The sequence below is a fragment of the Squalius cephalus genome, assembly GCF_949319135.1.
Source record: "Squalius cephalus genome assembly, chromosome: 13".
NCBI classification, from domain to species: Eukaryota; Metazoa; Chordata; class Actinopteri; order Cypriniformes; family Leuciscidae; genus Squalius; species Squalius cephalus.
This window is the reverse complement of record NC_137134.1, coordinates 2,216,124-2,230,157: the sequence shown is the minus strand read 5'-3', so window position 1 is coordinate 2,230,157 and position 14,034 is coordinate 2,216,124. Positions and strand designations below refer to the sequence as shown.

The 14,034-nt window shown below is 38.0% G+C and overlaps 1 protein-coding gene across 1 annotated transcript; it reads right to left on the bottom strand.

Annotated features, from left to right (window-relative positions):
* Positions 1 to 8,009: 8,009 nt before the first annotated feature.
* On the bottom strand, positions 8,010 to 9,321 carry LOC307170440 (uncharacterized protein). Its single transcript, XM_079891523.1, has 4 exons — positions 9,117 to 9,321; positions 8,961 to 9,020; positions 8,676 to 8,741; positions 8,010 to 8,173 (listed from the first exon to the last, which is right to left on the bottom strand). The coding sequence occupies exons 1-4, from the start codon at positions 9,301 to 9,303 to the stop codon at positions 8,097 to 8,099; spliced, it is 390 nt and encodes a 129-aa protein (XP_079747649.1). The 5' UTR covers positions 9,304 to 9,321; the 3' UTR covers positions 8,010 to 8,096.
* Positions 9,322 to 14,034: the final 4,713 nt, after the last annotated feature.

Here is a 14,034-nt window from a genome sequence, read left to right as displayed (position 1 = left end):
TAATAAGTTGATATCGCGTAACTTAATTTGACATATGTTGATATAACCAACTGACATTATTATTATGGATAAATTAAATTTATTTACAGCACATGCTGTTTGATCATTGGAAACTCTGCTGTTTGCTTGCACTTATGCTTAGTTTCATACCATGTAAAGGGAAAAATTATAATATAAAAAGTACAGTATAATGCAGAAAAGCGCATTACAACCATGTTAAAGCTGCAAAAAGGAACTAAATGTAAAATTAGATAAACTAGTGAATGATATTGCGCAAATGCTCTCAGTCTCTTCAAAGGTCTTCGCGAATTATTGTGTTACAAGACTCAGTTTGAGCAGAAATGAGTGAGAAACACCCAGAAACACCTCATATGTGCAGTAAGTAAGGGTCTTTCCTTGCCATTAATGCTTGGATAACAAGCATACGTTTCCTTCCATTAATAATAATAATGTCTAGTGCGGTACGTGGCTAAAGCAGCGTTTCCATTACAGATTTGCGCAAATGTTTTGCGCTATTATCTAAATATTGATTAAAAAAAACTATTGCGAAATGACAGCGTTTCCATTAACCGATATTATGCGACTAAAACGTCCTTTTTTTCTCGCGATAAGTCATTCCAAAAATCACGGCAACGGACGTTGGTTATAATATCACAGCCACCGCATTAGACATTATTATTATTATTATAAATGGAAGGAGACGTGTTATCCAAGCATTAATGGCAGGGAAAGACCCCCGAACGACACATATTAGGAGTTTCTGGGTGTTTCGCCCTCATTTCTGCTCCGAGGATTTGATTGTGGCATTTCTTTGAGATTTAGAATCCAGTATTCCTATAGGCTAATTATTGTTTATTTTATTAATTTAATAAAGAATTCTGTCTCGTATTCTGTCCAAACGATCCATGTAGGCTGAAAAACGAAAAATGAAAGGTTGTTGTCTTTTTAAAACGCAAAGTTGAACACCAAAATTTTAATTTGAACTGGCTACACCAACTGCTGCGCAAAAAAGTAAATATCGACGAATTTTCAGATTTTTTATGACTTTTTGCCCCTTTATTAAACATTTAAAATATTCACAAATTAATATGGAAAACATGTCGATTTTACTGATTTTCTAAGGCCAAATTAGAAACTGGAATTGATGTCTTTCCCGCAGTGCTGAATGAGAAGAGCCATTAATATTATTAATAAACTATTGTTTTCTAAGTGTCGGCTAAAATCACATCTCCATCTCCGCTGTTAAGCAGATGCGCTTTTAGAGAGAAATACACCTTTCATACGCATTACATAATCAGAAGGTATTAGCTTTCGATTCGAATTTGTTCGTTTTTAAAGTGGACATTTCAAGCTTTAGCCTACATAGGCTATATTTTGTTTCAGTTCTCGCGCTCCAGTTTACGGAGATCATGAAAGTGCGTCTGGTTGTTTCTTTTATTTTACAAAAGCACAGCGTTTTCTTGTTATTGTGAGTTTACACAAATAAAAGTAGTTGAGAATAATGTATTATTATTTTCTGTATGACCAGAAATGATAGAGTATTTTAAGTTGTTTCCACTGTTGATAGGAAAATGCAAGTGTTCGCGCCTGCGCCTCCGTGCCATGCAGTGCGTGCTCCACGCTCAGCTTTGTTTCTTTTTTGCACAAAAGTGTCTTCTAAATATAGCCTATTAAATTATTTAAATTATTATTTGTGTAGCTATACATGGACTTCAAACACACCGCGTCTTCTTAGTAAGGTGACTGTAAATGCGCAAAAACTGTTTCCATTGCAGTTTTGCGAAATATTCCTTTTTCGAATTGCCTGAAAAACCACCTCATGCGAGCGTAAACACTTTTTTTTTGTGATAAATGGGAGTTTTTGCAAAATTGATGTGTTTCCATTAAGCGTATTTTCAATTTGCAATTTCAATTTGCGCAATTTGAAGGGTAGGCCTAATGGAAACGCGGCTTGTGATATAGGCTATATAAACCTACCAACGTCCGTTGCCATGATTTTTGGAATGACTTATCGCGAAAGGAAAAAATGACGCTGTAGTCGCATAACATCGGTTAATGGAAACGCCGTCATTTCGCAATAGTTTTTTTTATCTAAAAGCCTATTTAAAAAAAAAAAATCTCAAAAGTTTTGCACAAATCTGTAATGGAAACGCGCCTTGTATGGCCTGCCCTACATGAAACACGACTGCCATCTACAGGTTTTAGTTATTCCTGCGTCCAACACCTAATCCCCCTTCTGTAGGATCCGGCAGAATTTCGAAAGTGCTCGTGGCATTCCTCTCTCTGAGACGCGCATTTTTAAAGGCCACATCTGTAGCAGAGAGCTTCACGAACTTTGCACTGATTCATGTAGGAAAGAGTGTGATTTTAATTATGTAGTTTTAATTGATGGACATTTTAATTTGCAGTCACATGTTTTTTTGTTAAAGGTTATTAGTAAACAATATTTATTTTTGAACTCATGATAGATAGGTTTAGGATAAGGATTAGGGATGGAAACCAGAATGGTTAGGGTTAGGTTAGGATAAGGGATAAGAGATGATAACCTGGGCCGGGTTTCCCGATAACGATGTATCTTAGCTCTTAAGAGCGCTTTCTACGTGCAAGATTACGAACACTCGCAGCAATTCCACGAGCGTTTCCCAAAAATGAACTTAACATGAACGCGCGAGAACGCGCTCTACGTGCTACTTAAGAGTAGAGCCCTGCACGGGCCTCAAATCTAGGCCCGAGCCCGGCCCTGGCCCGAGACGCTCAGGCCCTAGCCCGACCCGTGTCCGACAGCTCATCAGAATTATCAGCCCGAGTCCGACCCGAGCCCTTTTTTTTTTTTTTCTTCTTCACAGCGGCAGCCTGCCCTATTTACAGCCATTAAAATATGTCCGTTTTGTTAGTTGTGTTTCTTTTCTTTTCATTTCTTTATTAAGTTAATTTAGACAAATGTTTGGAGCATTAAAAAAAAAAAAAAAAAAAAAAAAGACGACCAAGCAGCCGAGCCAACAGCGAGTAAAACATGTTTGATCAATTTAGCCTCTCAAACCAACGCTAATACTTTACTTGGCTACAATAAAATCCATAGATATAAAACTTCAAGCATATCACACAGACAGTTAGTTTAATATTTATTTATTAAACCACAGTGAGTACATTTTTTTTTAATACTGAGGCAGGCTCAGCTCAGGCTGCTCGCAAACGAAATGAGCAATAGAGCAATTTAAATTAGCTAAATCAAAAACAAACTGGCAGGTTATCTTACCTCAAAAATGCACCACAGAACATGTTAATTCTTTTTTCCAGTAGTTTCCAACAGTTAAACGAAAATAAAGTCCAATCAAACGAAAAACATCAGTAGCCTAGTTTCCAACAGTTAAACGAAAATAAAGTCCAATCAAACGAAAAGTTAGAACAGTCTCTTACAGATCATCGTGGAGAAAAGAATAGCATCCACAGCGGAAGATTTTAACCCAGTCCTCTCTTCTATCACTCGCGATTTTTCTCTTAATATTCTCCATTATTTGCACATGCGGTGAATCGTTGGTTGCGCTGACGGGAAACCTTCTGTGTGTGTGCGCGTGCGTGCGTGCCTGCGTGCGTGAGACTGTCATCAGTCATATGTCAGTGTAATTATAAGATTATGAAAGTTATGAGGTTATTAAATGTATTTCTATGTTTGTTCTTCTATCGTCGACGTCAACTTCTCATATTTTTTTAATTAATGTCTAAAAATATAAAAAGAAGGATAACCTAAAAAAGGCCCGAGGCCCGGCCCGTATGTGAACTATGACTTGAAAATTGGCCCGAAGCCCGGCCCTAGGGGCGTAAAAAAGTCGGGGCCCGTCGGGCTCGGGCTGAAATGCAGGGCTCTAGTTAAGAGTCGCTGTCCATTCGCGAAGTGCTGAAACATAACCTTATATGGAATCGTATTCTGAACGTTTAACCTAATAATTGTCATCTGTTGTGGATTAGCAATCAAGACAAGTCTATATAAAGCACCTACAGGCGGAGGCACTGACAAAATGGCTGAAAAAAAAAACGTTAAAAAAAGATGTAATTTTTTAACAGATTTAAAGGATTTGTTTTATTTATTTTTTGTTTATTCATTTCATTTTGATTACAATTATTAAATTAAATTATTTCAATTTTTTTGTTTTGTTTTCTGACCTTTTTAATTATTTAATTTATACATTAATTTAACCAACAACAAAAAAGAGTAATAAAGTGTACAATAAAGTACAATCAAAACCTTATATTATAATCACATTGCATTTGAATAAAGCTAAAGGTGTAATCTGCCGGTTGTCCTGCAGGTGTCCTCATAAATCTGTCTTCTTACGATGCACTTGGGGATGTACGATTACTCCAGAGCACTCGTAGATCTACGAAGATTTTCAAGTGCTACTTAAGCTACGATGCTTTTGGGAAACAGACCTTAATATTAAGATCAGTCGTACGATCGTTTTTACGATCAACTTAGGCTTACGATGCTTTTGGGAAACGCAGCCCAGAATGATTCACCAGGAGAATCATACAGATGTACCTCTACTGCCATATAGCTATCACACACCAACTTTGCAATGATTCATGGATTTATAAAAGATTAACTTTATTTAAAACAGTGGGATTTTACAAATGTATATTTAATTGATGGACATTTTTAATATGTAGTCCAATGATGATAGATAGATAGATAGATAGATGCAAGTTCGGGATTCGGACTGTCAGAGGTAATGAAAGCACCTCAGAGAGCTTCACCCCTCAGATGCAGACTGAGCTATCATCTAGATCTGCAAGATCATCAAGCCCTACAATCAGCAAAGGATGGTACTCCGACATGCACTTCAGACATGTGCGACATGTTGTTTTGAGTTGTTCGTAATAATTGCCATTTTGTATCATGCACTATTTATGTGTGGTTGCTACACTGGTTCCTGTCATCTTGACAATTTCAGGGCAATGCCATTTTTACCACAAGGAGGAGATCAGGGAGATGCTCTGGCAGACAGCCAGCAACTACAGCAAATACAGACAGCCCTGCGGAGAGAGAGAGACAGCGCAGCCACGCAGATTTTTATTTTAATCTTAAAAGATATGAGCTGGCCTTTAAACTGATTTCCTATTGATGTGCTACAGCAAAAGACCCTTTAGCGACAATAGATCACATTGTCTTTTACTGTAGCACATCAATAGGAAATCAGTTTAACGGCCTGCTAATCTTTATGGTCTGATGCTAAAACTGTACTCATTCCATCTTAGGCCTCATCTACATCTCGGACTGGAGGGCAGCAAAAAGGCCAAGCTGAGAAACAGGAACCACGAAGATGGCTTCGACTTGGACTTAACATATATTTACCCCAATATTATTTTACGGATGTAGATCTTAAAATCGTTTCTTGAATCTCTAAGCAGAGATCACTGACTTATTTTTGTTTTCCAGTGATTTGGCCTGCTGAGATCTGGACCAGAGGAGGACAGACATGCTCAACCAGGTAAGGTCTCACACACACACACACACACACACACACACACACACACACACACGTTTGTCGGACTAGAGGGACAATTTTAGATTTTTTTTGCAAATCAGACTGGGCACAGGGCTACAGGGACACAGGGACACCGGGTTCCAGTGGTGCTAGAGCTACAAAAAACATATCAAAAATCATGAAAAAAATCTGCGAACCTATACACAACTTAAAATTAAAAGATTTTCTTTGCACAACTGAGATATAAAAAGTGGCTCTTTTTCAGACTTTCTGGTGGTTTGTAAAGACTTTTCTGTAACACTGTCTATAAGGACAGTGTGGTGTACAAGGTCAGTGATGTCACCATACACACACACCAAGTATAACCTGCTTTGGAAGGACACAAGGTCTGTAAGGCCAGTTCACCATACACACACACCAAGTATAACCTGCTTTGGAAGGACACAAGGTCTGTAAGGCCAGTTCACCATACACACACACCAAGTATAACCTGCTTTGGAAGGACACAAGGTCTGTAAGGCCAGTTCACCATACACACACACCAAGTATAACCTGCTTTGGAAGGACGCAAGGTCTGTAAGGCCAGTTCACCATACACACACACACACCAAGTATAACCTGCTTTGGAAGGACACAAGGTCTGTAAGGCCAGTTCACCATACACGCACACCAAGTATAACCTGCTTTGGAAGGACGCAAGGTCTGTAAGGCCAGTTCACCATACACACACACACACCAAGTATAACCTGCTTTGGAAGGACACAAGGTCTGTAAGGCCAGTTCACCATACACACACACCAAGTATAACCTGCTTTGGAAGGACACAAGGTCTGTAAGGCCAGTTCACCATACACACACACCAAGTATAACCTGCTTTGGAAGGACACAAGGTCTGTAAGGCCAGTTCACCATACACACACACCAAGTATAACCTGCTTTGGAAGGACGCAAGGTCTGTAAGGCCAGTTCACCATACACACACACACCAAGTATAACCTGCTTTGGAAGGACACAAGGTCTGTAAGGCCAGTTCACCATACACACACACACCAAGTATAACCTGCTTTGGAAGGACACAAGGTCTGTAAGGCCAGTTCACCATACACGCACACCAAGTATAACCTGCTTTGGAAGGACGCAAGGTCTGTAAGGCCAGTTCACCATACACACACACACACACCAAGTATAACCTGCTTTGGAAGGACACAAGGTCTGTAAGGCCAGTTCACCATACACACACACCAAGTATAACCTGCTTTGGAAGGACCCATGGATTATAAGACCAAAGTGACTGAGGCACACCATTATAATAATATTGAATATATTAAGAGGTAATTTCTGTTTTCTTTGTTGACCTCCTGCAGTACAATTTGGCACATAAGTTGTAAATAACTCATCACATCGGGACATAATTTGCAGATAAACATAAGGAGCATAATCACTCCATTCTACACTGCTTCCTCTAAAAACATCAGCACCTCCAATCAAATTCTATCAAGCTACAAAAGTTTACAGATAACACAACGGCTCTTATCTGATGGGATCTACCTACAGGTGGGCCAAGTGTCATTAAATCAACTAGGAGCATAACACAAAAACAGTGCTTGCATCCACTCAGACAACCCAATCACATTATTATAATTATGCTTGCTCTTTTGTTGTTTTGTGGAGATTGCCAATATGATCGAAAGTTGCTGAGATGTCACCAAGTATATTTAGCTCATTCGTTGATTTCATTATGTTTGACTACTAAACTTAACTCATCTGCATTTAAGCTAAAAATGTTGAAAATAATGTAGGTTTGTCATTATTAACACACAACACAACATTTGTTGAATCGCTGAACTATATTTGTTTTGGTCATTGCAAGAATTCATTCCTTAACAAAAGACAGCATTGTAAAACCTAATAAAGGAAAATAAAAGTGAATCCTGACATTAAAATGCCCAGGCAGCAAAACAAACATGTGAGCAAAATAAATTACCTAAACCATTTCTGAACACAGGACACCAACTTGTAAAACATGCCTAGAAAGGTAAAGGCTCAGGCTATCCAAAAGTGCATTTAGTGTTTAGCATTTGAATGCCTTTTAAAGGCCAAGCCTCTGTTGCGTACAAAATCTCTAATGTTTTGAATGGATCTCGTCTCCAAGATAGGTTGTTCCTTTTCCTTGCACTTCAGGCACTGCTCACTGGTGGCAGTGACACCGTTTTCAATAAATGGCCTCATATGTTTCATCACAGCTTGTATCTCCTTCTCAGACCATGGTCTCTTCACACACCGCCTTGATGAAACACGGACACCTGAACAATTAAAAAAAGATAAGATGATAAAAAAAAGACAAAAGATCCTGCAAGATGTACTTGCAGGTAGGAATGTTGCTGTTCAAAATTGCCAAACAAGCTGGAACTTGTGTAGACAAAATGTGTGTGATAATAAATTGACTTTAGATCTGCTAAAAATGATTGTTTTCATTAACATAATATTTCATTACACTGCTTGTTAAATACAAAATACATCCAGCTTCTTTATATGCTTTATATGTCTAACCAAACAATGTAAGTGTTGACTGCATATTAGCAAGTGTGTCTAGTGATGGACATGGCACCGGATTTAAATAATACCTTGAGTAACTGAGTCAGGGAGATGAGGTGAACCAGAAGTTACACAGGCAGCGTTCCCCTGGTCATCTAAAAAAAAAAAAAAAAAAAAAAAAAAAATATTGCACAGGATAAATGTATGGGCTGAAAGAGCCTGTCTGCCTACCAATCAAACATTATGGGCATGGAGGGGATACATGTAAAACTGCAGACAGCCAATTCTATATTATAATAACTATAATCATGGCACATTTGTTGAATCGGATGAAGTCAGGAGAGCGTGACTGTGCAACAATACCTTGAGTGATAATTTTACTAGGAAATTATGTAGATTTTACACATGCCAAGTATTCCCTGTTGTTTTAAAAATATCATGCAAACTACAGAACACATCAAAATACTAGCTACAAAGTATATGTCTCACAATGAAGAGAGATGACAAAAAGTTAAGCTTCTAACAAAGTTTCTAACCATCGTACTACTGGAAAATTTCTGACTTAAACATGTTTAATATACCCTAATGAACCCACAGATCCCAGCTCATTACATGAGATATGTTTGTCAAACTTTGGGTCCATCATTGAGATTATACCTTGAGCTGCAGTCTCGGAGAGGTGAGACGATCCAAAAGTGCCAGAAGCCAACATGTCTTCATTGTCTTAAAGCAAAACAAGAAAAAAAAAGAAGAAAAAAACAATGGTATCAACTACACAGCAAGGAGGGTAGGCAATAAAAAGTTCATACATGTTTGAAATAACAGTAGGCTGTTATCTAAATGTATAAAAAAGCCTCTTAAATTTTTCACCAATACAATTACAAAATCCGCAACACGGAATGCAACAATTTCAGTAGCCTTGGGACTCAATTTTAACAGTACCTTGCAATGTCGAAACATTAGGGAGTTGCTGTGATCCTGTATCCATATCGTCTCTCTCATCTAATAAATGACATTGTAAAAATTTTATCAAATGTTATTACACCAACCATATACACATACACCAAGTAGATTTAACAACATGTAAATGATGCATACCACCAATTTCGTCCAGGGATTTTCCTTGAATATCCTTCACACTTCCCTTCTCCATAGCCATAAGCAGCTTTGAGATCTTAGCCAGCTGAATTGTTGATTGGGGCAGACGATAGTACTCCCTATGCACCCTAATGTCATGGCCGAGAAAATCGGCCAGCTGGTCTAGTTCATTATCTTTCAAGTTCATGACTTGGCTTATTGTGGCGATCTGTTTGCGAAGGTTAGTTGATCTGAGGTTTTGAGGATCTTCGGCTCCACAAGCATCTGCATATTGACCAAACTGCCCTCTGTAGTGACCATCACTACAAGGAATAGCGAAGAGGTAATTGTTGTTTTCAGTTACTCCACACTCTTTCCTCTTACTAATGAGGAGTGACAGGTTCGCAGTCATATCAGGAGTCAGGATCACAGCAACCTTTCGTCCTTTTTTCCCCCTCAATTCCACTCTAGTGAATTGTTTGCAAAGTCTCTTCTCAACTTCTGTAAGTCCAGTGCTTATATCATCGTTTAGTTGTGACATGTCACGATCTTCAAAATTTTTTACAGTCATCCGTGCCACTTCACCTTCCCTCCTCCTATTAAACAAAATTACTTGACAGAGGGTCACCTTTGCTAGTGCTGCATAAGTGCCTGCTGTTGGGTTACCGGCTAGTTTCTCCTTAGCCAATTCTACTTGCTGACCAAGATGTAACTGTAGCTTCTGAACGTCTTTGGCCAGTGGAAGCCTGGTGCTCTTGTTGTATTTTGCCTCACTGAGGTTAGATAAGGCAGAATGGGAAACCAATTCAGACCACTTTGTTTCATGAAGTGTATGAAACCTCCTTATGGAATCGATCACCTCTTGGTCCTCTTCCATGAGGGCACGACACATGATGAGATCACTTATCTTTCTCAAAGAATGCCCAATTTTCAGGGCCAAACTTGGGGCTTTGAATGTGTTGTTTTCGTGATCAAAACCTGAAACTCTCTTGACAGCACTAGTAAGAATAAAGAAGTTGCATGGTTTTATTGCCTCTTCCATGTTGTGGATTCTAGTTGTGTGGCGCAAAGTAACAAGCAATCTCCCAAGTTCCCTTACTTTCTGTCTTATATACTCATGCTTTGATCTGTCACTACTATGTTTATTAAAGAGGGACTGGGCAAACTGCATGAGATAATGATCATTCCTTATTGCAGTGGACACGTCATCCTTGTGCATTTTGCCCAGCACTGACCAAAGTTCACTTGAAATTGGCTGGGACATTGTAGATTGAGCAGATGCTATACCAATGACTCTGTCTCTGAACTCAGGTCCCTCTTCAACATTATTCTCAGGTCTTAGAGCACATCTTTTCATATGTCGAGAAAGTTCTTTTCTGGATAACATACCCTTACAGTACAAGCAGTAATCATACGTCTCAGGGCTGCTGCTCTGTTTGGAACTCCTTTTCACTTTAAGACAGCCTGACCCTGTGGTTTTAACAATTGAGTTATGCTTGAAGTTGCCAAGGTTTCGGAGTTTCTCAAGAAGAACCTTTCTGTCTTTTGATGATTTTGGGAACTGGAGTGCCTGTGCGATTTCAGCATTTTCATTTACATGCCTCTCGAGATGACGTGCAAATTTTGTTTGAGGTTTTCCACATACAAAACAATAATTGACAAGGCTTTTAAGGAATTTTCCTGATTTGGTTGGGGATTTACTTTGGCCAAGAATATCCACAGTACCCTTTTCGTTACTCGCATCTTTTGTTTTCTGCAGGTATGACTCTGAGCTTTCTGGTTCTGGTTCGGAGTCACTTTGGAGATCACCAGTAGTTTCTAGATCCATCAGGATATTCCTACAGATATCCTCTGAATTGTCCTGTACATCTATGGTCTGTTCTTGTTCAGCAAAAGTAACGCCTAAATCAGGCATATTAGTGGTATGGGAGTTTTTGGATGGTTCAGGCAACTCAACACTCAACTCTGTCCCTGAGCTTTCTGAATCCGATACAGACTCTGGGATGTACTCGTCACCAGATGAGACCTCAACCTGTAAAGTACATTAAATTAATTAATTAATTAAATACAGCATACTTTACATAACAGAAATACACATGGGAAGGATGGATGTCAAAAGCAAACTGTTAAAAGCCATCATATTGATATTAAGCATATTATACTTCAATGTACACTTACATCTGATATATCCCAGTCTTCTGAGGATTTCTGGAGGCAGATTTTATGCCACACACCACAGCATTCTTCACAGACAAAATCAGGCAAACCACAGCGTTAGACAACAATTGATCAGTTTCCCATGCTAACCAATTACATACTCTGTTTCTTATTAAATTCAAACAGCTTCACACACATATGAAACATACAAAATCAAGAAATGCTAAAAAAATTAACTTCAGTAGTACAAATGCACAGTTTGATTGATGGCTAAAATTTTCCATTTAGACAAAAAGTACACAGGTTTCGACCATTAAGGTAGAATTCACTGGAGTGGCAGAGCATTTACATTACCCATTCAAAGTCACAGTTAAAAAAGTATGTAGTGGTCCCACAGATCACACATTAAATTCACTAACACCACTAAACCTAAGCATAAAGTGAACTGAAAGCTGAAGCATAAAGTGAGTTCAAAATGAAAAGTAGATTTTTTTTTAAAATGACTGTTCAAATGGTGCAAATTCTGATGGGATTTCCAGACAGATACAAACAGAATCAAACTTACAATTATGATATATGGCATCGTCCTAACAATCAAGAGATTTGAGATTCTGATTATAAAACATTATTATTGTAAAAACAGACACATTAGTAGCCTGACCTGACCAAACACTGATTCTTTTTATTAATGTGTAATGTGCAAGATGTGAGGCCATATATGCTTTGTTTCAGAATGCATCCTTGGCCCAAAGACTTATGGCAGAATGGTCTAATGTGGAACAGAAATGCTGAAATGTTTATCCTACATTCATTAATAAGGCTTGTGAGAATAAAAGTAAAGTAATTGGAAAGGTGTGGAGACGCCTACAAGCATTTGGATTGCCAATTGCTTGGTGGATCTATTGAGTTAGGTCTGGATTTATTAGGGCTAAAGTTTTTATTCATTATGACCTTTTATATACAGTATATTTATCCTCACTGACTTCAGCAATGACCTGAGCGCACCACAGACTTGAGGGCATTTTGCTTGTGTTGATACTCACTTAGACATAATGAAACGTTTGTTCATTATGCTTTCCAGCTAAGCTAATCTTTAAAAATGCTGATAAAGAAGCACAAACATTGCCCTATGTTCACGTAGCGCATCAAACCAAGAATTGCGGTTTTTGCATTGGTAACATTGCAAATATGGGCTTGTTGATATTCGTCTATACAACAAATCAAACAGTGGTTTTTCGCTTAAGTGATTGGGTTAACATTGCAAACAACTCATCCATAAGTTGTCATTTTATTTCGGAGTCACGCAAATTAATAAAGTCCATGAAAGAAACATTTAGCCGAGCTGCAGCGAACCGGATGAAAGAGCGAAACATTTGCAAGGATTTAAGGTTGAAGCCCAACTCTAATCAACAAAGAGCAATAGGACAATATAGATAGCCTAATAATATAAATGATAATAGGAAAGGAATTAAGGACTTGTTCAACATCCAAAGGCGAAAGTCTAGGAATAGGGAAACCCTGCGTGATAGATTTGTGATACGGCCACCATAAAAAAAATAAATAAATAAAAAACTCATACGTAAATGGCCTATTTTGATTCCAAAACGGTACATTTTGCCAAAAGGTGACTAGTTTGCAGGTATGCTCTCTGTTCTCTGCAATGTGCCTCAGCTTACAAACTCACTTGCCTGGTACATCATAGTATATGCCACTCCAGTGTTTTCCACCGCAATGGTTTGAACTGATAAAACATTCAATCAACATTGTTTTATGCTTTATAGGAGTGAGTCTGGAACTGACCCATGGCATGAAATTAAACTACTTATTGTATACTGAGAAATGCATTAATTAAGAAAAGATGAATAACACACTTACGTTTGCATCTTACACCGTGCCATCTGATAGATGCCAAAGGTGAATGGCATATCCAGCATTTGTCAATTATCACCGATTCAAAAACCAGCTTATGGATTGTACACTGTAAAAGTTTTCAAAACATGAAATAAATATAAAGCCTTTACACACAAATTATATCATGAATAAAAAAAATAAAATAAAACATTTGGCCCGTTTTACTTTCACACAACCTTTTCTACAAATCCATCAGGAGAGATGAAAAAAGAGAAAGAAGTTACTTTTGAGATATAATAGTGAACCATATCTATTAAATTCCTGTGACTTATGTTTAGCTTGGCTAACTGTTGGGGCGTCACTCATCACGCACACAAAAGGGAAAGATATGCTTCTACTTGGAACTCTTGTGATGATGGCAAAGAAGACAATTCCTCTAAATAATGAAGTAAACCTTCATCTGGCATTTAAAAAAACACATCTAGTTTTTGAACATGTGTCCAAAGCCAAATTTAGATTTACCCTGCTTAAATTCTATTATCTGTAAAAAAATAAATAAAAAAAAATAATAATAAAAAAAAAAAAATAGGCAACAGGGATCTCTACCAAACAAAGGCTTTGCTTAACACTAAAAGTTCAACTCCAGGTCCAGTGTAAATCAACCTATAGCCATGTTGTTTGAAGACAGCGAGTGCTGTAGGAAGGAAGATGAATGAGAAAATGTTCTACAATACAGACCTCTAGCAAAACAGCGGGTAACTAACTGATAGGGGCAAGGATAAGACAATAAAGTAATTTTGTGAAAACAAAAGGTAAAAATCTGTGCACATTTGTGACACAGACAAACTCAAGGTATGCAAGGACACTGTCCTTTGGACTTTTAATGACATCCTTGCTCAAACTCTAAGTCTTCCACTATTGAACTCCCAGT